We start from the raw sequence: 22,246 nt of genomic DNA, 5'->3' as shown, positions 1-22,246 counted from the left end.
TTATTCAAGCCAAAGCAACTGTTTGGGCAACTTTAATTATAGAATTTTGACTTTTTTTATATCATTATTTTGAGTATTTTAGGTAAACGTAAGCTTGGCATCTTCCCCCACTGTAGCCAACAGACAAAGGAGCAGTGTTCTCCAAACTGCCACCCCGTGGGCTGGCTTTATGTGGAACTGAAGGGCACTATTCCTCCCACTGACACCAACCATGGGACACTATTCCTCCCACTGACACCAATGACGGGACACTATTCCTCCCACTGACACCAATGATGGGACACTATTCCTCCCACTGACACCAATGATGGGTCACTATTCCTCCCACTGACACCAATGATGGGACACTATTTCTCCCACTGATACCAATGATGGGGTACTATTTCTCCCACTGACACCAATGATGGGACACTATTCCTCCCAGTGACACCAATGATGGGGCACTATTCATCCCACTGACACCAATGATAGGACACTATTCCTCCCACTGACACCAATGATGGGACACTATTCCTCCCACTGGCACCAATGATGGGGCACTATTCCTCCCACATACACTAATGATGGGGCACTATTCCTCCCACTGACACCAATGACGGGGCACTATTCCTCCCACTGACACCAATGATGGGACACTATTCCTCCCACTGACACCAATGATGGGACACTATTCCTTCCACTGACACCAATGATGGGACACTATTCCTCCCACTGACTCCAATGATGGGGCACTATTCCTCCCGCTGACACCAATGATGGGACACTATTCCTTCCACTGACACCAATGATGGGACACTATTCCTCCCACTGACACCAATGATGGGACACTATTCCTTCCACTGACACCAATGATGGGGCACTATTCCTCCCACTGACACCAATGATGGGACACTATTCCTTCCACTGACACCAATGATGGGACACTATTCCTCCCACTGACTCCAATGATGGGGCAATATTCCACTCCCTCTACATTCCTCTTGCCACGGCTTGTCTACAGAAGGTGCCATAAGTGCTTTTATAAAGTGGCCATCTCCTTCCTACCGGAAGGTGTTTCATAATAGCACCTATGGCACTTTCCCGAGACAAGCCGTGGCAAGAGGAATGCAGAGTGAAGGGAGACCAACACACTTCCACTCCCCCTACATTGCTCTTGCCACGGCTTGTCTATGGAAGGTGCCATAAGTGCTGTTATGAAGTGACCATCTCCTTCCTATAGGAAGGTGCTTTATAACTGCACCTATGGCACTTACTGGAGCCAAGCAGTGGCAAGAGGAATGCAGAGGAAAGGAAGACCAACACACTTTCTTCCCCCCTGTATTCCTCTAGCCTCGGCTTGTCTCCGGAAAGTGCTATAAGTGCTGTAATGAAGTGGCCATCTCCTTCCTAGCAGAAGGCCCTTCATAATGGCACCTATGGCACTTTCCTGAGACAAGCAGTGGCAAGAGTAATGCAGAGGGAAGGGGGGCCAACGTACATCCCCTCTCCTTGCATTTCTTTTGCCATGAGTTGTCTCAGGCAAGTGCCGTTACGAAGTGGCCATCTCCTTCGTAGCAGATGGTGCTTCATAACAGAAATTTCCCAAGAGAAGCAGTGGCAAGAGGAATGCAAAGAGAGAAAGGGGCGTGTCAGCATCCCATCCCTCAGCATTTCACTTGTCGCCACTTGTCTCAGGAAAGTGCTCAGAGCTGGGTGGCTACACATCTATTTGCAAATGTATGAAACAAAAACCTTCGTCTCTGTTTCTTCCGTACAAGAATTATTCAGTCCTTGTACCCATTTCTTTTTCCAGCTACAGTAACAATCTCTTCAATTTCCCAAACAAAAATTTGAATTTCTTTCCAAATCTTCCAAATCTTCCAAGTCTTCCAAGTCTTCTACATCACATACTAACACAGACCGAGGTTCCTCGATGAGAACATGCCGATACATCGTAACACAATTCCGAGCCATCTCCACCTCCTGAACCTTTCGTAACATTTCTGGGTCCTTATTAACGTCAGGCCTTTGTTTCACCATTGCCGGTAGACAACCAAGGCCTGAAGAGCGAGGTAGGCCTTGTCCAGAGGGCCACCATATTGTTCTTTGCAGGAAAAGTTGGGGTCCTAATTAATGTCAGGCCTTTGTTCCACCATTGCCGGAAGACAACCAAGGCCTGAAGAGCGGGGTAGGTCTTGTCCAGAGGGCCACCATATTGTTCTTTTACAGGAAAAGTTGGGGTCCTTATTAACGTCAGGTCTTTGTTCCACCATTGCCGGTAGACAACCAAGGCCTGAAGAGCGAGGTAGGCCTTGTCCAGAGGGCCACCATATTGTTCTTTGCAGGAAAAGTTGGGGTTCTTATTATGTCAGGTCTTTGACTTCCTTTGGTGCACCATTGCCAGTAGACAACCAAGGCCTGAAGAGCGAGGTAGGCCTTGTCCAGAGGGCCACCATATTGTTCTTTGCAGGAAAAGTTGGGGTTCTTATTAACGTTAGGTCTTTGACTTCCTTTGGTCCACCATTGCCGGTAGACAACCAAGGCCTGAAGAGCGGGTTAGGTCTTGTCCAGAGGGCCACCATATGGTTCTTTGCAGGAAAAGTTGGGATTATTATTATGTCAGGTCTTTGACTTCCTTCGGTCCACCATTGCCAGTAGACAACCAAGGCCTGAAGAGCGAGGTAGGCCTTGTCCAGAGGGCCACCATATTGTTCTTTGCAGGAAAAGTTGGGGTCCTTATTAACATCAGGTCTTTGACTTCCTTTGGTCCACCATTGCCGGTAGACAACCAAGGCCTGAAGAGCGGGGTAGGTCTTGTCCAGAGGGCCACCATATTGTTCTTTTACAGGAAAAGTTGGGGTCCTAATTAACGTCGGGTCTTTGACTTCCTTCGGTCCACCATTGCCAGTAGACAACCAAGGCCTGAAGAACGAAGTAGGCCTTGTCCAGAGGGCCACCATATGGTTCTTTGCAGGAAAAGTTGGGGTTATTATTATGTCAGGTCTTTGACTTCCTTCGGTCCACCATTGCCAGTAGACAACCAAGGCCTAAAGAGCGGGGTAGGTCTTGTCCAGAGGGCCACCATATTGTTATTTTACAGGAAAAGTTGGGGTCCTAATTAACGTCGGGTCTTTGACTTCCTTCGGTCCACCATTGCCGGTAGACAACCAAGGCCTGAAGAGCGAAGTAGGCCTTGTCCAGAGGGCCACCATATTGTTCTTTGCAGGAAAAGTTGGGGTCCTAATTAACGTCAGGCCTTTGTTCCACCATTGCCGGAAGACAACCAAGGCTTGAAGAGCGGGGTAGGTCTTGTCCAGAGGGCCACCATATTGTTCTTTTACAGGAAAAGTTGGGGTCCTTATTAACGTCAGGTCTTTGTTCCACCATTGCCGGTAGACAACCAAGGCCTGAAGAGCGGGGTAGGTCTTGTCCAGAGGGCCACCATATTGTTCCTTTACAGGAAAAGTTGGGGTCCTAATTAACGTCAGGTCTTTGACTTCCTTCGGTCCACCATTGCCAGTAGACAACCAAGGCCTGAAGAGCAAGGTAGGCCTTGTCCAGAGGGCCACCATATTGTTATTTTACAGGAAAAGTTGGGGTCCTAATTAACGTTGGGTCTTTGACTTCCTTTGGTCCACCATTGCCAGTAGACAACCAAGGCCTGAAGAGCGGGGTAGGCCTTGTCCAGAGGGCCACCATATTGTTCTTTTACAGGAAAAGTTGGGGTCCTTATTAACGTCAGGTCTTTGTTCCACCATTGCCGGTAGACAACCAAGGCCTAAAGAGCGGGGTAGGTCTTGTCCAGAGGGCCACCATATTGGTCTTTGCAGGAAAAGTTGGGGTTCTTATTATGTCAGGTCTTTGACTTCCTTCGGTCCACCATTGCCGGTAGACAACCAAGGCCTGAAGAGCGAAGTAGGCCTTGTCCAGAGGGCCACCATATTGTTCTTTGCAGGAAAAGTTGGGGTTCTTATTAACGTCAGGTCTTTGACTTCCTTCGGTCCACCATTGCCGGTAGACAACCAAGGCCTAAAGAGCAGGGTAGGTCTATTGGTGAGCCTTAGCTTAGCTGACAGTAGGGGGTTGAAATTTGCCGTGCAGGTCTCCAAGATGCGTAAATCAAACTTGAAAGAGGAGTGCCAATGATTGGCAAAGAGTTGGCAGGAGTTGGCGTAAGGGGTGACAGCAGAGGGGGGGGGGGGCAGCGCCTTTAGGTCGTTGGGACCTGAAGAGCTTAGTGTACTCTGGGAACCGGGTATAACAAGCTCATATGCTCGGCCCCCTTGAAGGGTAACTTTTGGCTGGAGTAGTAGTGGACAACCTCTGGGATGCTGCAGAAAACGCCGCTGGTCTGGTTCAGGGTGAACTTGTTGTCCTTGGTTTGCGCCACGATGATGTGAACGCAGCCCTGGCTGGTCCTGCAAGGAGAAAGGTTTACAGTTAGGAAATAAGAGGACCTGTCAGAAGAGTAGAGGGATGCTGTTGGTGGGTCAAACGCTAAGTGGGAGGGACTTAGGCGGGGCTTATAGGGGTGGAAGAGACTTAGGTGGGCCTATAGGATGAAGAGAGGTTAGGGAGGCATCAGCGGTCTTCAGTAGTATTCTACGGGCAGGAGCAGGGCCAATTTAATGCATGGTTACCCCTGGGCACTGCCCAGGGGCCCCCAAGTGCATTAATTTACAAATCAACCTTTCACCCTTTAAATCAGTCCATAAACAACTTAGCTTTTACTTGGAGAACACCAATTTGTATTGCTACTTACTTCAGAGCGATGGAGTACTTGCTGTTCCCTGATTCGCTGTTCCGCAGTAGGTAGCTGGCCTCGCGACAGGCCTGCAGCCTGGTCTCCGCCTCCGCGCGGGTCACCGAACCGTGATACCAGCTGTGATCAGGAAACAGATGCAAGAGTTACACAGGCTGTGAAATGCAACACCGAAGTGTCAACCAATGTCCACCAAGCTGTGGGTGGAGAAACCTGATATAACAGCAGGTGGCGCTCACGCTCCACTCCGCCCAAGAGGAGCCAACCACCAACGGGGCGATAAGGTAGACTGATGGTTCTCAATCAAAGATCTGGTAGCAGAATTTGTTGGCCAACGCGTTTCAACACAAAGGAAATCCCCTTCATTATCATAATATTTATTTAATTAGGTCATTAATTATTTATTTATTTTCATATTTTCGTTACGATGCTTTTTTATTTTTAATGTATTATTATTATTATTATTTTTAATTATTCTTTTTATTCATATTTTTGTTACAATGCTTTATTTTTTATTTTTAATGCTATGCCCAGCAGTATTATTCCATGTATAGTAGATGCTGGAAGATGTCTAAGGTGTAACTCCTAATACTGAAACCATGTGACCAAGCCGAGGTACAATGACCCTTCCTCAGGGGAGGAGCATATAGGTGTCTGAGGGGAGGGCTGGCAGCCTTAGGCCTGGGGGGCAAGTCCAGTCAAGTGGCCCATTAACACCTTGCCGATCACCCACCTACCTGTCACATACACTGACCCACCTACCTGTCACGTACACCTTGCCAACCCCAGGATTAGGGTGGGTCCAGGCACACCCCTTGCCAGAGGCGGCTCTAGGCTTTGTGAGGCCTTAGGCAAAACTTGACATGGGACCCCACTCACACCCATGATGGGAAAAATAATTTAAGGACAAGAGCCTCTTCCCCACAACCCTGGCCGGTGGTTGTGGGGGTCTGCGGGCAGGGGGGGCTTATTCGAATCTGGAATCCCCAAGGCGGCCCCCCAGATCCTGCTTTTTAATAACTAAGGGGCGGGGTGACGTCACCTGGTGAACCCGCCCCCTTGTGAAGTCATTGACTGAGGGCATGCTGGGTCACTGACGTCATAAGGGGTGGTGTCACTGATATTCACTGGTTGTTAGGGACGCTAAGGGCCCCTCTCCAGAGTCAGGGCTCTTACCGCTGCCTGAACACAGTTAAGGTTCCCCTGTCCCTCAAAATTGGGGTAATGCATTGGGCAAGTAAAGGCGGCCGTGAGGCCCCTGTGAGTGCGAGGCCTTAGGCAACCGCCTAATTTGCCTATGACTAAAACCCTGTGATCTAGTCTGACATATGCTGCAACAGGTGCACTGAGATGACGCAAGCACACCTCTGCTTCTCCAGCGGGACGCTCGGGTCCACCTTGTCCATCGGCTCCGCCTGAGGCTGCTTCAAGACCTTGGCCGTCCAACTTTTCTGCCGCTGGTGCAGGCGGCCTCCTTCCTCCTTGGCCTGCGAGCGCTCGCTGTTCTCAAATTGCACTGCGGAGACAAGAAAAGGGAAAGAAGATGGTGAGATACAAAGATCTTACTGGAAGACCCGAGGCCACAAAGGTCCCGTCACCGACCAGTGAAGAAACCTTCCCTACATTTGGCCCCGAGAACTGATGGAAATTTGACGCGACTCTAATCCGCGGGAATTACCAGCATTGGGGCGTATTTATACAACTATACCAAGGGCCACCAGGGGGCGCACGCCCCGGGACTTCTCTACTGAGGGCCTCCTTGGAGATATGAAGATGATACATTCTATACATCATTATACAGTTGTTACATTGTATATTTTATCTACTTTTCAGTTGTTAACTATGTTGTCACAAAAATGGTACTAAATAGTAGCCATAGGCTAGCAAAGGGCCACATCTGGCCCTCGGGCCGCAGTTTGGAGAGCTCTGCTTTAGAGGCATGGAAACAATGGAGAAGTATCAAAAATAAACAATATTTATTGAAAAAAGTACACAGTATAATAACAGTGGCCCAGATTCAAGTAGAATTGCGCGATATTTGCGGGGGAGCAGGGCAACGATTTTGCCCTGCGCCCCCGCAAATATTTTGCGATGCCCTCGATTCACGGAGCAGTAGCTCCGTGAATTGCGAGGGCGTGCCGGCAAATTTGCCCGGCGTAAGCGCGCGCAAGTTAAATGATCCCGCCGGGGGCGGGAATCATTTAAATTAGGCGCGCTCCCGCGCCGAGCGTACAGCGCATGCTCCGTCGGGAAACTTTCCCGACGTGCATTGCGGCAAATGACGTCGCAAGGACGTCATTTGCTTCTAAGTGAACGTGAATGGCGTCCAGCGCCATTCACGAATCACTTACGCAAACTACGTAAATTTGAAATTTCGCGACGCGGGAACGACGGGTATACGTAACATTGGCTGCCCCTGCTTATAGCAGGGGCAGCCTTACGCGAAAACCGCCGTACGGAAACGACGTAAACTGCATACGCAGGGCTTGGGTAACGTTGTGAATCGGCGTTAGTATGCAATTTGCATACTATACGCTGAGCACAACGGGAACGCCACCTAGCGGCCATCGCAAGAATGCAGCCTAAGATATGCGGGCATAAGAGCCTTATGCCGCGCATATCTTAGGCTGCAGTCGGCGTAACGAGGTTCCTGAATCAGGAGCATTCGTTACGCCGGGGCAGGTAAGCAATTGCGCTGTGTAACTATGGTTACACAGGCGCAATTTGCTTCTTGAATCCACCCCAATATATATTGAAAAAAGTACACAGTATAATAACAGTGTTCAAAGGTTAAAAATCATGTAAAATGATACAATTTGTACGCGTTTCGCCGTTAGGCTTCTTCAGGACCCGATCAAGGTTCAAAGAGGTAACAAGTCTCACTGTCTGAAATGAGATATATTCGAATTATTAATAATCTAATATATGTAGTAATAATAATAATTCGAATATATCTCATTTCAGACCGTGAGACTCGTTCTCTTTTTTTCTTGTTACCTCTTTGAACCTCGATCGGGTCCTGAAGAAGCCTAACGGCGAAACGCGTAGGTGCACAAAGGCTCACTGTACAGATTGTAGTGTTGTGATACAATAAATAAAGGGCGCCGCCCCCCCCCTCTCCTGCTATCTCACATAGATAGATTCATGCATTGCATTGCATGAATCTGTCTATGGTTGCAGCTGCCGCCCCCTATTCATGTGCCCGACCCTTTGTCGGGCGCCGGGCATATGAATTACAGCGGTGGCTTTTAGGCTTCCTGATTAGAGCCGTGGGCTCTAAAAGGCTTCCAAAAGGGTAAGCAGCGGGCGCAACGAAACTTCCATAACACTTACCCGCCTCTCAGCCAATCAGGTTGCTGGGTCTGTTACCAGCCACATGATTGGCTTAAATGACAGGCGCTGTGATTGGACGCCGCCTATCAGGCATCCAATCATAGCAGAGACGGGAAGAGAGGATAAAAGAAGACCGCGAGGAGCGTGGAGGACCGTGACCGGGAGCCCCCGCGAGACAGGTAAGTGCCGGGTTGGGGATGCACAGTGGCAGCAGTAAGTGGGCACCGTGGCAGCAATTGATGGGCACAGTGGCAGCAATTGATGGGCACACTGGCAGCAATTGATGGGCACAGGGGCAGCAATTGATGGGCACACTGGCAGCAGTAAGTGGGCACAGATGCAGCAATTGATAGACACAGTGGCAGCAATTGATGGGCACACTGGCAGCAATTGATGGGCACAGTGGCAGCAATTGATGGGTACACTGGCAGCAATTGATGGGCACACTGGCAGCAATTGATGGGCACACTGGCAGCAATTGATGGGCACAGTGGCAGCAATTGATGGGCACACTGGCAGCAATTGATGGGCACAGTGGCAGCAATTGATGGGCACACTGGCAGCAATTGATGGGTACTCTGGCAGCAATTGATGGGCACAGTGGCTGCAATTGATGGGCACAGTGGCTGCAATTGATGGACACAGTGGCAGCAATTGATGGGCACACTGGCAGCAATTGATGGGCACAGTGGCAGCAATTGATGGGCACACTGGCAGCAATTGATGGGTACAGTAGCTGCATTTGATGGGCAATGGTGTCAATTGATGGGTTTTTTTTCAGTCTTTTTTGCCCCCCCCCCCCAAAAAAAAATTGAGCACCAGCCACCACTGCCCTTATGCATTTTACACCTCTTTGCTTACCTGAAAGCGCCCTCACTATGTGCTCCTTCTTCCACTCCCAGGGCTGCTCGTACTCCCCGGCCGGCCTCTCGTCGTTCTCCGGTCGTGTCCCATCGGCCACCCGCTGGGCCTTCTTCTCCTCTCCGTGATCTTGCTCGTTGTCGGGGGGCTCATAGGGGGTGTCGTACAGCTGAGGGGGTTTGACGAGGAGCTCCTGGGACCCCTGCCGCTTGGCCTCCGCCTTGCTCTCGTTCGGGGACGTCAGTTCCATGAGGAGCAGCTCGGTGATCAGCTGGTCTTTGGACCCTCTACGCCGAATCTCTGAAAGACAGCGTGGATGAGATGACAGGTCGTCACGGGCCGCATACGATCCATGGTGCCCCCAATGCAGAAAGGAACCTAGGCGCACATCAGGGGGGAGGGGCCTGGATGGAGTTCCTCCTGGGCGGGCCTAGCTCTGGTCCTCGTAAAGAATAAAAAAACCAACACTACCATGTAGCTACATAAAAGTGCCAGGTTAATAATACGTTTATAATAGGTTATTAACACAAAAAAAAGGGGTTCTACCATCCGCTGTGACTATTTTATTGTCCTTAGAGAAATACGTTTTCACTTCCTGTTCCAGTGACCACACAGGAAGTGAGGGGAAAATCTCCAGGGGGGGGGGGGCTGGATGGGGTTCCTCCTGGGCGGGCCTAGCTCTGGTCCTCGTAAAGAATAAAAAAACCAACACTACCATGTAGCTACATAAAAGTACCAGGTTGATAATACGTTTATAATAGGTTAATAACACAAAAAAAAGGGGTTCTACCATCCCCTGTGACTATTTTATTGTCCTTAGAGAAATACGTTTTCACTTCCTGTTCCAGTGACCACACAGGAAGTGAGGGGAAAATCTCCAGAATGGGGACACACTAACCAAAAAATAAATAAAAAATAACCTGATGAATGTTTGTGCCCTTCCACACTCCGTCTACAACGAATACGATAAGGATAAGGATGCAGGTAAGGACTTCTGATTTTTCTTTCATCTTCCTGGCTACTTTCCCTACTGAGTCAAAGGATCGATATGACAGCCATAAGACAGTCATTTTCAGAAGGAAGCCAAGGGACTGACGTGACAGCCATAAGACAGTCATTTTCAGAAGGAAGCTAAGGGGTTGACTTGACAGCCAAAAAATGGTCATTTTCAGAAGGAAGCCAAGGAGTTGGCATGACAGCCGTAAAACAGCCATTTTCAGAAGGAAGCCAAGGGGTTGTCATACCTGCCATAAAATGAGCGTTTTCAGAAGGAAGCCAAGGGATTGGCATGACAGCCGTAAAACAGGCATTTTCAGAAGGAAGCCAAGGGATCAGCATGACAACCACAAAACTGGCATTTTCAGAGGGAAGCCAAGGGATCAGCATGACAGCCATACAAATAAAACATTTCAGAGATAAAACGGGCAGTTTCAGTAGGGATCGGCATGAAAGCCACAAAACAAACCTCTATAGAAGGAAGCCAAGGGATCGGCATGAAAGCCATAAAATGGTCATCTTCAGAAGGAAGCCAAGGGATCATCATGACAGCCACAAGAAGGTAGCTAGAAATGCCCCCCCCTCCCATATTTGTCCCACAGTCAGGTTCACCCTTCAGTTTGACCCACCTGCTGGTGGAAGTATGAAGGGCATCATTTTCAGAAGGAAGCCAAGGGACTGGCGTGGCAGCCATAAAACAGGCATTTTCAAAAGGAAGCCAATGGATTAACATGACAATGAAAACTTGTATTTTCAGAAGGAAGACAAGGGTTTGGCATGATAGCTAATAAAGGGTATTGTTCAGAAGGAAGCAAAGGGATCACCATCACCGTGGTAAAATGGTAATTTTCAGGAGGGAAGTCAGGGGATCAGCATGAAGGCCATAAAACAGACATTTTCTAAAGAAAGCCAAGGAATCAGCAGGACAGTCACAAAACAAACGTCTACAGAAAGGAGCCAAGGGATCAGCATGACAGCCATAAAATGGTTATTGTCAGAAATAAGCCAGTGGATCAGCAGGACAGCCATATAATGGTAATTTTCAGAAGGAAGCCAAGGGATCAGCATGAAAGCCATAACACAGACATTTTCTGAGGAAAGCCAAGGGATCAGCATGACAGCCGCAAAACAAACCTTAACAGAAGGAAGCCAAGGGATCAGCACCACAGCCATAAAATGGTAATCTTCAGAAGGAAGTCAGGGGATCAGCATGACAGCTATGAAACTGTAATTTACAAAAGGAAAGCCAAGGGATCAGCATGACAACCACAAAACAGGCATTTTCAGAAGCAAAGCCAAGGGATCAGCATGACAGTCTCAAAAGAAACCTCTACAGAAAGAAGCCAAGGGATCGGCATGACAGCCATAACATGGTAATCTTCAGAAGGCAGCCAAGGGATCAGCATGACAACCACAAAACAGTAATCTCCAGAGATAAAACAGGCAGATCCAGTAGGGATCGGCATGAAAGCCACAAAACAAACCTTTACAGAAGGAAGGGAAGGGATCGGCATGAAAGCCATAAAATGGTCATCTTCAGAAGGAAGCCAAGGGATCAACATGACAGCCATAAAATGTATTTTCAGAAGGAATTCAAGGAATCAGCATGACAGCCACAAAACAGACATTTTCTGAGGAAAGCCAAGGAATCAGCATGACAGCCGCAAAACAAACCTTTACAGAAGGAAGCCAAGGGATCGGCATGAAAGCCATGAAATGGTTATTGTCAGAAAGAAGCCAGTGGATCAGCATGACAGCCATATAATGGTAATTTTAAGAAGGAAGCCAAGGGATCCGCATGACAACCACAAAACCGGCATTTTCAGAGGGAAGCCAAGGGATCAGCATGACAACCACAAAACAGGCATTTTCAGAAGGAAGCCAAGGGATCAGCATGAAAGCCATAAAATAGTTATCTTCAGAAGGAAGCCAAGGGATCAGCATGAAAGCCATAAAATAGTTATCTTCAGAAGGAAGCCAAGGGATTGGCATGAAAGCCATAACATTTTAATCTTCAGTAGGAAGCCAGGGGTTCAGCACCACAGCCACAAAATAGGCATTTTCTGAGGAAAGCCAAGGAATCAGCATGACAGCCGCAAAACAAACCTTTACAGAAGGAAGCCAAGGGATCGGCATGAAAGCAATAAAATGGAAATGTTCAGAAGGAAGCCAAGGGATCAACATGACAGCCATAAAAATGTATTTTTAGAAAGAAGCCAAGGGATCAGCACCACAGCTACAAAACTGTCATATTCAGAAGGAATCCAAGAGATTAGCACGACAGCCACAAAACAGGCATTTTCAGAGGGAAGCCAGGGGATCAGCATGACAACCACACAACAGGCATTTTCAGAGGGAAGCCAAGGGATCAGCACGAAAGCCATAAAAATAAACAATTTCAGAGATAAAACGGGCAGATTCAGTAGGGATCAGCATGAAAGCCACAAAACAAACCTCTATAGAAGGAAGCCAAGGGATGATCATGAAAGCCACAAAATGGTCATCTTCAGAAGGAAGCCAAGGGATGATCATGACAGCCACAAGAAGGTAGCTAGTAATGCCCCCCCTCCCACAGTCGGGTTCATCCTTCAGTGTGATGCCACCTGCTGGTGGAAGTATGAAGGGCGCCATTGGAGACCTCCTGAAGATGTGACCTTCCATAGAGTTCCTCATCCCGTTCCTCATTTGTGGGGAGTCTGGTGGGAAAGGGGGTACATAACGGAGATGGATCATCAGAGGACGGGGATGTCCCCCCCCCTCCTCCTCTACCCCTGGCCCATTGCTCAGACACCTGGCTGTCCCATTCTCCCCGGGCGCCATGGCAACTGGGCCTATCCTGCTGGCTGCCAAGGCGTCCTTCCTGTTGGTGGAACGAGCCGTCCAGCAGAGGAAGCCGCGCTGAGAGCCAGGAAGCCGCCACGGGAAGTCACACCCAGGAGCTGGAGAAAGAAGGGGGACGGGGGGGCCTGGACAGGACCCCATATGGGAGGAGGAGGGGGGGGGATGTGACCACCGCCGAACAGCTCCGAGTCCCGATAGAACTCCATCACCGATCGTAGAAGATCGGATTGTATCAATGTGTAGCAGTTGGAAAAGAACGATTTACGAGTCCCTATAGAACTCCATCACCGATCGTAGAAGATTGGATTGTATCAATGTGTAGCAGTTGGAAAAGAACGATTGGCGAGTCCCTATAGAACTCCATCACCGATCGTAGAAGATCGGATTGTATCAATGTGTAGCAGTTGGAAAAGAACGATTGGCGAGTCCCTATAGAACTCCATCACCGATCGTAGAAGATCGGATTGTATCAATGTGTAGCAGTTGGAAAAGAACGATTGGCGAGTCCCTATAGAACTCCATTACCGATCGTAGAAGATTGGATTGTATCAGTGGGGCGGATTCAGTAAGCAATTGCGTCTGCGTATCCATAGTTACGCAGCGCAATTGCTTAGTTGCACCGGCGTAACGACTTTTCTGTATTCAGAAAGCTCGTTACGCCGACTGCAGCCTAAGATATGCGTGGCATAAGGCTCTTATGCCGTCGTATCGTAGGCTGCATTCTTACGATGGCCGCTAGGTGGCGTTCCCGTAGCGGTCAGCGTAGAGTACGCAAATTGCATACTCACGCCGATTCACAACCCTACGCGCGCCCTGCGTACGCATTTTACGCCGTTTGCGTTCGTCTGTTTCTGCGTAAGGCTGCTCCTGCTATTAGCAGGGGCAGCCAATGCTAAGTATACCCGTCGTTCCCGCGTCGCGATTTTAAAAAATTACGTCGTTTGCGTAAGTGAATCGTGAATGGCGCTGGACGCCATTTACGTTCACGTTGAAGCAAATGACGTCCTTGCGACGTCATTTACCGCAATGCACGTCGGGAAAGTTTCCCGACGGAGCATGCGCACTACGTTCGGCGCGGGAACGCGCCTAATTTAAATGATCCACGCCCCCCTACGGGATCATTTAAATTACGCGCGCTTACGCCAGCCATTTTTACGGAGCGCCCCCGCAAAGTACGGAGCTACTGCTTCGTGAATAAAGCGTAGCGCACGTGATTTACGGAGGCGTAGCGTAAAAACGGTACGCTGCGCCTCCGTAAGAGGGCGCAAATCTACCTGAATCTAGGCCACTGTGTAGCAGTTGGAAAAGAACGAATAATGAATATCCAACAATTGCCACAATGTATCTCCCGGTTATCAGATCTTCATCCAACGGATTCTCCCGCTACAAATTATTCATACAATCGTTTCCTTCGGACCGCAGAGCGTCCCGGACTATCTAGGCCCCATTCACGCCTGAGCGTAGTAGAAACGATGTGCGTTTTTAATGCGAGTCGTGCTTTGGAGATGCCCAATAACTTGAATAGGCTGCCCTACGCATGACAAAAAAAGCACCAACGTAGCTCCGGACCCCCATTTTATCATCTCCATTCACAAACGAGCGTTTGGTCGATCAATCCCCGAAGAACGTCAACACCCGAAAATGAGGAATTCTATTGTACTCAATAGGCACACCCAAGCGTTGGTGGCTTGGAGCTGGAAAAAGTGCACCAGCAGGGGGCAGAAGTGCCCATTTTTTGGTCCCTATAGCCAAGAAGGAAGCCAAGGGATCGGCATGAAAGCCATAAAATGGTAATTGTCAGAAGGAAGTCCAGAGATCATCATCAGAGTCATAAAACTGTCATTTTTCGGAAGGAAGCCAAGGGATCAGCATGACAGCCCCTCAATAAGCTCGCGCTCACCCAAGCATTGGTCACTTGGAGCTGGAAAAATGACACCAGCAGGGGGCAGAAGTGCAAATTTTTTGGTCCCCATAGGCTTGAATGAGCCAAAAAGGAAGCCAAGGGATCAGCATGACAGCCACTCAATAGGCCCACGCACACCCGAGCGTTGGTCGCTTGGAGCTGGAAAAGTGCACCAGCAGGGGGTAGAAGTGCCCATTTTTTGGTCCCCATAGGCTTTCATGAGCCAAAAAGGAAGCCAAGGGATCAGCATGACAGCCACTCAATAGGCTCACGCACACCCGAGCATTGGTCGTTTGGAGCTGGAAAAGTGCACCAGCAGGGGGCAGAAGTGCCCATTTTTTTGGTCCCCATAGGCCTTAATGAGCCAAGACGGACAGGTAGGACTCGATGGACGGACAGGTAGGTCTCGATGGAGGGACAGGTAGGTCTCGATGGAGGGACAGGTAGGACTCGATGGATGGACAGGTAGGACTCGATGGAGGGACAGGTAGGACTCGATGGAGGGACAGGTAGAACTCGATGGAGGGACAGGTAGGTCTCGATGGAGGGACAGGTAGGACTCGATGGATGGACAGGTAGGACTCGATGGAGGGACAGGTAGGACTCGATGGAGGGACAGGTAGGACTCGATGGACGGACAGGTAGGACTCGATGGAGGGACAGGTAGGACTCGATGGACGGACAGGTAGGACTCGATGGACGGACAGGTAGGACTCGATGGAGGGACAGGTAGGACTCGATGGACGGACAGGTAGGTCTCGATGGAGGGACAGGTAGGTCTCGATGGAGGGACAGGTAAAACTCGATGGATGGACAGGTAGGACTCGATGGAGGGACAGGTAGGACTCGATGGAGGGACAGGTAGGACTCGATGGAGGGACAGGTAGGATTCGATGGAGGGACAGGAAGGACTCGATGGACGGACAGGTAGGACTCGATGAACGGACAGGAAGGACTCGATGGACGGACAGGTAGGACTCGATGGACGGACAGGTAGGACTCGATGGACGGACAGGTAGGACTCGATGGACGGACAGGAAGGACTCAAAGGAGGGACAGGAAGGACTCGATGGACGGACAGGTAGGACTCGATGGACAGACAGGAAGGACTCGATGGAGGGACAGGTAGAACTCGATGGACGGACAGGTAGGACTCGATGGACAGACAGGAAGGACTCGATGGAGGGACAGGTAGGACTCGATGGAGGGACAGGTAGAACTCGATGGACAGACAGGAAGGACTCGATGGAGGGACAGGTAGGACTCGATGGAGGGACAGGTAGGACTCGATGGATGGACAGGTAGGACTCGATGGAGGGACAGGTAGGACTCGATGGACGGACAGGTAGGACTCGATGGACGGACAGGTAGGACTCGATGGACGGACAGGTAGGACTCGATGGACGGACAGGTAGGACTCGATGGAGGGACAGGTAGGACTCGATGGACGGACAGGTAGGACTCGATGGACGGACAGGTAGGACTCGATGGACGGACAGGTAGGACTCGATGGACGGACAGGTAGGACTCGATGGAGGGACAGGTAGGACTCGATGGACGGACAGGTAGGATTTGATGGACGGACAGGTAGGACTCGATGGAGGGACAGGTAGGACTCGATGGACGGACAGGTAGGACTCGATGGACGGACAGGTAGGACTCGATGGACGGACAGGTAGGACTCGATGGACGGACAGGTAGGACTCGATGGAGGGACAGGTAGGACTCGATGGAGGGACAGGTAGGACTCGATGGATGGACGCGTAGGACTCGATGGAGGGACAGGTAGGACTCGATGGACGGACAGGTAGGACTCGATGGAGGGACAGGAAGGACTCGATGGACGGACAGGTAGGATTTGATGGACGGACAGGTAGGACTCGATGGACGGACAGGTAGGACTCGATGGAGGGACAGGTAGGACTCGATGGATGGACAGGTAGGACTCGATGGAGGGACAGGTAGGACTCGATGGAGGGACAGGTAGGACTCGATGGACGGACAGGTAGGACTCGATGGACGGGCAGGTAGGACTCGATGGAGGGACAGGTAGGACTCGATGGACGGACAGGTAGGACTCGATGGAAGGACAGGTAGGACTCGATGGAGGGAAAGGTAGGACTCGATGGACGGACAGGTAGGACTCGATGGAGGGACAGGTAGGACTCGATGGACGGACAGGTAGGACTCGATGGAGGGACAGGTAGGACTCGATGGACGGACAGGTAGGACTCGATGGAGGCACAGGTAGGACTCGATGGACGGACAGGTAGGACTCGATGGACGGGCAGGTAGGACTCGATGGAGGGACAGGTAGGACTTGATGGACCTCAGTCTATCCCTAACAACGCTAAACCAATTTTCAAGGCGACTGGAAGACCCAGCATGGCGCCATAGCCCAAAAAATCTGAAAGGACTTGGCTGCCTTTATGTCGTCCTGCGTCAGGGACTGCGGCGCTGAGAAATGAAACCTCAACTAAATGTCCCTAAGCCTTGTCAGCCCACTCCCAGGGACAAAATGGAGGGGGGGGGGGAGACAGGAACTCGCGTTTCCTGCTGCAGCGTGAGATAAGGAACGCGGTTTGGGAACAGCGCACATAGTCACAGCTCCAACTGGAAGGTCACGAACTTCAACCTCAACCTTGCCCCCCCCCCCCACCCCCACCCCCAGTACGACACGGGAATCAGCATTGTATTGGTACAGCCCATTGACAATAGTCCTGGGGGCCCGTCCACCAAGGGGTTAATACGGTTTCCTTCCTGAAATCCTGATTATTTTCCTCTGCTGATGGAACTTGGCGTCCCGGGAAAGGGGGGAGACGATCGGTTGGCGGCCGCCACATAGGCAGCAACGCAAAAGAAGAGAGAGACACAAAAATGGAGGAACGGGAACGCAGGTGGTCCACACTCACCAGTTATCATCTGCTGTGCGTCGTACGGTTCCATGTAGCCGTCGTTTTCTCCGACCCTCTCCGCGTCACGCTGGACTTTGGTGCGCTTGGCGTCGTAAGGGTCGACATAGTCCTCTATGATGATGATCTGGTGGGGAACAGAAAAGAGGTCACAAGAGGCAAATGATACGGTCGCGGAAATGGTGCAGCGACGCAAAATGGGGAAATGCGTTGTCTATTGTCCCGTGAACCGACTAAAAACACAAGATGGCGGTTCAAAGGGTACATGATGGGTCCCCTTTAATTCTGGGGGGCCTCTGGACCAGAATTTGAAATCTCTTTCTGTCCTTTCTCCCTCTATGCTCTCTTTCTTTCTCTGTCTCTTTTTCTTTCTTTTTATTCTCTATCAATTCTTTCTCTCTTTCTATTCCTTCTCTCTTCTCTCTCTCCTCCCTCCTTTCTCTTCTCCCTCTTCTCTATCTCTCCCCCTCTCTCATCCCCCCTCTCTCTCTCTCCCCCCTCTCTCTCTTCTCTTTCTCCTCCCCTCCCTCTTCTCTATCTCTCCCCCTCTCTCCTCCCTCTGTCCCCTCTCTCTCTTCTCTCTCTCATCCCCCTCTCTCTCTCTCTCTTCTCTCTCTCCTCTCTCTCTCCTTCCCCTCTCTCTCCCCCCTCTTTCTCTTCTCTCCATACCCCTCTCTCCTCACTCTCTCTTCTCTATCTCTCCCCCTCTCTCCTCCCTCTCCCTCCTCCCTCTGTCCTCTCTCTCTCTCCTCCCTCCTCTCTCTTCTCTATCTCTCCCCCTCTCTCCTCCCTCTGTCCCCTCTCTCTCCCCCCTCTCTCTCTCTCTTCTCTTACTCCTCCCCTCCCTCTTCTCTATCTCTCCCCTCTCTCCTCCCTCTGTCCTCTTCTCTCTCATCCCCCCCTCTCTCTCTTCTCTCTCTCCTCCCCCTCTCTCTCCTCTTCTCCCCCCTCTCTCTCCTCCTCTCTATCCCCCCTCTCTCCTCTCTTTCTCTTCTCTATCTCTCCCCCTCTCTCCTCCCTCTGTCCCCTCTCTCTCTCTCTCCTCCCTCCTCTCTCTCCTCCCTCTTCTCTTTCTCTCCCCCTCTATCCTCCCTCTGTCCCCTCTCTCTCTCCCCCCTCTCTCTCTTCTCTCTCTCCTCCCCTCCCTCCCTCTTCTCTATTTCTCCCCCTCTCTCCTCCCTCTGTCCCCTCTCTCTCTCTCTCTTCTCTCTCTCTCTTCTCTCTCTCATCCCCCTCTCTCTCTCTCTTCTCTCTCTCTCTTCTCTCTCTCCTCCCCCTCTCTCTCCTCCTCTCTCTCCTTCCCCTCTCTCGCCCCCCTCTTTCTCTTCTCTCTATCCCCCTCTCTCCTCCCTCTCTCTTCTCTATCTCCCCCCTCTCTCTTCTCTCTATCCCCCTCTCTCTTCTCTATCTCTCCCCCGTTTCTTCTCTCTATCCCCCCCCTCTCCTCCCTTTCTTCTCTATCTCTCCCCCTCTCTCTCTTTGCTCTATCCCCCTCTCTCCTCCCTCTCTCTTCTCTATCTCTCCACTCTCTTCTCTCTATCCCCCTCTCTCTTTTCTCCCTATCCCCCTCTTTCCTCTTTCTCTCTTCTCTATCTCTTCCCTCTCTCTTCTCTCTATCCCACCTCTCTCCTCCCTCTATCCTCCCTCTTTCTTCTCTATCTCCCCCCTCTCTCTTCTCTAAATCCCCCTCTATCCTCCTTCTCTCTTCTCCCCTCCCTCTCTTCTCTCACTTCTCTCTCCTCCCTCTGTTCTCTCTCTCCCACCCCTCTCTCTCCGATTTCTCTTCTTCTCTCTCCCCCTCTCTTCTCTCTCCTCCCTCTCTATTCTCTCTCTCCCTCTCCTCTCTCTCCTCCCTCTCTCTTCCCTCCCATTCTATTCTCTCTCTCCTCCCTCTCTATTCTCTCTCTCCCTCTCCTCTCTCTCCTCCCCCTCTCTTCTCTCTCCCCCTCTCTCCTCCATCTCCCCTCTCTCTTCTCTCTGCCCCCTCTCTTCTCTCTCCTCCCTCTCTCCTCCCTCTCTTCTCTCTTTTCCCATCCCCTCTCTCTCCTCTCTCTCCCCCCTCTCTCTCTTATCTCTCTCCTCCCTCTCTTCTCTCTCTCCTCCCTCTCTTCTCTCTTTTCCCATCCCCTCTCTCTCCTCTCTCTCCCCCCTCTCTCTCTTCTCTCTCCTCCCTCTCTATTCTCTCTCTCCCTCTCTCCTCCATCTCTCTCTTATCTCTCTCCTCCCTCTCTTATCTCTCTCCCCCTCTCTTCTCTCTCCTCCATCTCTCTCTTATCTCTCTCCTCCCTCTCTTCTCTCTCTCCTCCCTCTCTTCTCTCTTTTCCCATCCCCTCTCTCTCCTCTCTCTCCCCCCTCTCTCTCTTCTCTCTCCTCTCTCTCCCCCCACAATTAAAGGGGTTGTAAAGGTTTGTTTTTTATTTTCTAAATAGGTTCCTCTAAGCTCGTGCATTGTTGGTTCCCTTACCTTTTCCTTCCATTTCCCTTCTAAATGTTTTTTTTTTCTTTGTCTGAATTTCTCACTTCCTGTTCCTCCTCAGTAAGCTTGCCCCTCATCATCCATGGTGGTTAGTCAGCCAGAACAGCTTACTGAGGAGGAACAGGAAGTGAGAAATTCAGACAAAAAAAATAAAAAATTAGAAGGGAAATGGATGGAAAAGGAAAGTGAACCAACAATGCACAAGCTTAAAGTAACCTATTTAGAAAATAAAAAACGAACCTTTACAACCCCTTTAAAGCTAGAAAAATATAAATATTAGGCCCCTCCCTCAATCTGACCACTAGGGGCGTGGTTCTATACATGGCTGCTGCCCCAACGCTATATACAACACAAAGAAGTAAACTGTATTTCTAAGCTGGGAAAACCCCTCCCATTAAAGGCAGACCGTGAAGACGACCTCAACAGGTCCTCTTGCTCCTCAAAGCATATACTTACTTTTTCCTCTTTGATCCCCTTCTCCGGCTCTTGGCCCTGCTCGTTGACCTCTTGGAAATTCCCCCCATTCTTCTCCTGCAGGCTGGGGTCCACCTTGATAAGGCGGTTGATATAGGTGTTGTGGCCCTTGGCGGGCCGAAAAGCCCCGGTCTCGTCCCTGGAGTTTTTCCGGCTCTTGCCCGCCAGAAGGCTCTGGAGACTTTCCCTGGACAGGCGGCTCTCCTTGACGCTTTTGCCCTGTCCATCCGATGACGAGTTCTTGCGGTTCTTCACCGAGGAACCAGAGGAATCGGGGCTGGAGTTCTTATGAGAGCCTCCGAGTTTAGGGAGGGTTTTGGCCCCTGGGAGCCCAGGCTTGGCTCTGTCTGAGACATTCTTCAGTGACAATGGGAGCTCCTTAAACCACTTGGCCATGACCGCGGCTGCCAGACGAAAAATGAATGTTCCACAAGGCCAAGGGCCGCCAGGGCCCCCAAGTCACTGGTCGGCACTATCCGGGGGTCCCCAGGATCCAGTGACCGATCTCCGCCTCGGAGGGCCCCACCGCTGCCAGCGTCTCTTGGTTTATTTTTGAGGTGGGGTCAGGAGCTCTCGAAGAAGGCGGCTGTCCCAGCCTGGTCGTCCAAACGAGGGGTAAACCCAGGATTTCCCACACGGGGCGTATTTTGAGTTCTTTGTGGGTCTTTGGAGGGTTTGGAAGGGTGTGGCAAGACTTGCGGGCTCTCCGTTGGCTCTTGACCAAGGAGACCCAGCCAACGGTGACCCAGTGTCAATGGCTTTTCCTGGTGATGGTCTTCAGCCGCTCATGAGGTGCTCCTGCCTGGAGGTCAGAGGACTCCCTTGGTAAGCCGTACTCCGGCAGTCTCCGAAGATTGGAGAGTGAGGAACGGGTCTCCAGGCTGTCAGCTTTGAGAGAGGCGAACAATAGCCGGACTGGCAGCTCAGAAAAACAGATATTTGTGTGATTACAATTCACACTCAGCCAGGGCTCAGTACAAAACAGGCTCTCCCAGGGGAAGGAAGTCCATTTCCTTCATCGTTCAATGGAAGGCGGACGCTTGTTTGTCTCTCTCTGGAAAAAAGTGCATCTCATGAAATCTGTTTAGACTGCCCCGTCTCCATTTCTGAGAATTCCACGGGAGCTCTGCCCTATGAGGGGGGTGTCACGTCTGCGAGAGGACAGGGACTGTATCTTCTGGAAGAGTGCTGGACCCTCTCATTACCAGAAAGAGAGGTCTCTCTATTGTCTTCAGGAGGGAAAAGGTCCTAATCATAGGTGTGCGTCCCAAAGTGTGTGTGATAAATATATATACAATATATATACAATATATATACAGGGCTTTTTTCTCAGAGAATAGGTGCAGGAACTACCTCCTTCCGAGTCACCTCTTGTGTCAACCCTCTACCCACCTCCGAGCACCATTCTTTGGTTCCACCCCCTCTGAGCACCATTCTTTGGTTCCACTCCCTACCCACCTCCGAGCACCATTCTTTGGTTCCACCCCCTCTGAGCACCATTCTTTGGTTCCACTCCCTACCCACCTCCGAGCACCATTCTTTGGTTCCACCCCCTCTGAGCACCATTCTTTGGTTCCACTCCCTACCCACCTCCGAGCACCATTCTTTGGTTCCACTCCCTACCCACCTCTGAGCACCATTCTTTGGTTCCACTCCATACCCACCTCAGAGCACCATTCCTTGGTTCCACTCCAAACCCACCTCTGAGC

General features: G+C 50.7%; 2 protein-coding genes across 4 annotated transcripts; both read right to left on the bottom strand.

Annotated features, from left to right (window-relative positions):
* Positions 1-891: 891 nt before the first annotated feature.
* Positions 892-3,574, bottom strand: LOC120920179. 3 transcript variants are annotated; one of them, XM_040332111.1, is made up of 2 exons: positions 3,094-3,574; positions 892-2,222 (listed from the first exon to the last, which is right to left on the bottom strand). In XM_040332111.1, the coding sequence occupies exons 1-2, from the start codon at positions 3,549-3,551 to the stop codon at positions 2,000-2,002; spliced, it is 681 nt and encodes a 226-aa protein (XP_040188045.1). In that variant the 5' UTR covers positions 3,552-3,574; the 3' UTR covers positions 892-1,999. The 3 variants fall into 3 exon arrangements, with proteins under 3 accessions (XP_040188045.1, XP_040188044.1, XP_040188046.1); XM_040332110.1 differs by having other exon boundaries at positions 892-3,020; positions 3,381-3,574; XM_040332112.1 differs by having other exon boundaries at positions 892-2,895; positions 3,021-3,356.
* On the bottom strand, positions 3,463-21,765 carry SHE (Src homology 2 domain containing E). Its single transcript, XM_040332109.1, has 6 exons — positions 20,520-21,765; positions 17,588-17,714; positions 8,936-9,235; positions 6,107-6,257; positions 4,742-4,861; positions 3,463-4,397 (listed from the first exon to the last, which is right to left on the bottom strand). The coding sequence occupies exons 1-6, from the start codon at positions 20,931-20,933 to the stop codon at positions 4,214-4,216; spliced, it is 1,296 nt and encodes a 431-aa protein (XP_040188043.1). The 5' UTR covers positions 20,934-21,765; the 3' UTR covers positions 3,463-4,213.
* Between the last annotated feature and the right edge of the window lie 481 nt (positions 21,766-22,246).

The sequence above is a fragment of the Rana temporaria genome, chromosome 13 (genome assembly GCF_905171775.1).
Source record: "Rana temporaria chromosome 13, aRanTem1.1, whole genome shotgun sequence".
Lineage (NCBI taxonomy): Eukaryota > Metazoa > Chordata > Amphibia > Anura > Ranidae > Rana > Rana temporaria.
The sequence above is the reverse complement of the archived record's forward strand: the minus strand, read 5'-3'. Positions and strand labels throughout refer to the sequence as shown.

Excerpts from the sequence above, each read along its gene's own strand:
- SHE (XM_040332109.1), bottom strand. The coding sequence starts at position 20,933 with ATGGCCAAGTGGTTTAAGGAGCTCCCATTGTCACTGAAGAATGTCTCA. Across the intron at positions 9,236-17,587 it reads CGCACAGCAGATGATAACTG|AGATTCGGCGTAGAGGGTCC; the intron begins GTGAGTGTGGAC and ends GCTGTCTTTCAG. Across the intron at positions 4,862-6,106 it reads GTCCCGCTGGAGAAGCAGAG|CTGGTATCACGGTTCGGTGA; the intron begins GTGTGCTTGCGT and ends TCCTGATCACAG.
- LOC120920179 (XM_040332110.1), bottom strand. The coding sequence starts at position 3,551 with ATGGTGGCCCTCTGGACAAGGCCTACCTTGCTCTTCAGGCCTTGGTTG. Across the intron at positions 3,021-3,380 it reads ACCCCGCTCTTCAGGCCTTG|GTTGTCTACTGGCAATGGTG; the intron begins GTTGTCTACCGG and ends CTTTAGGCCTTG.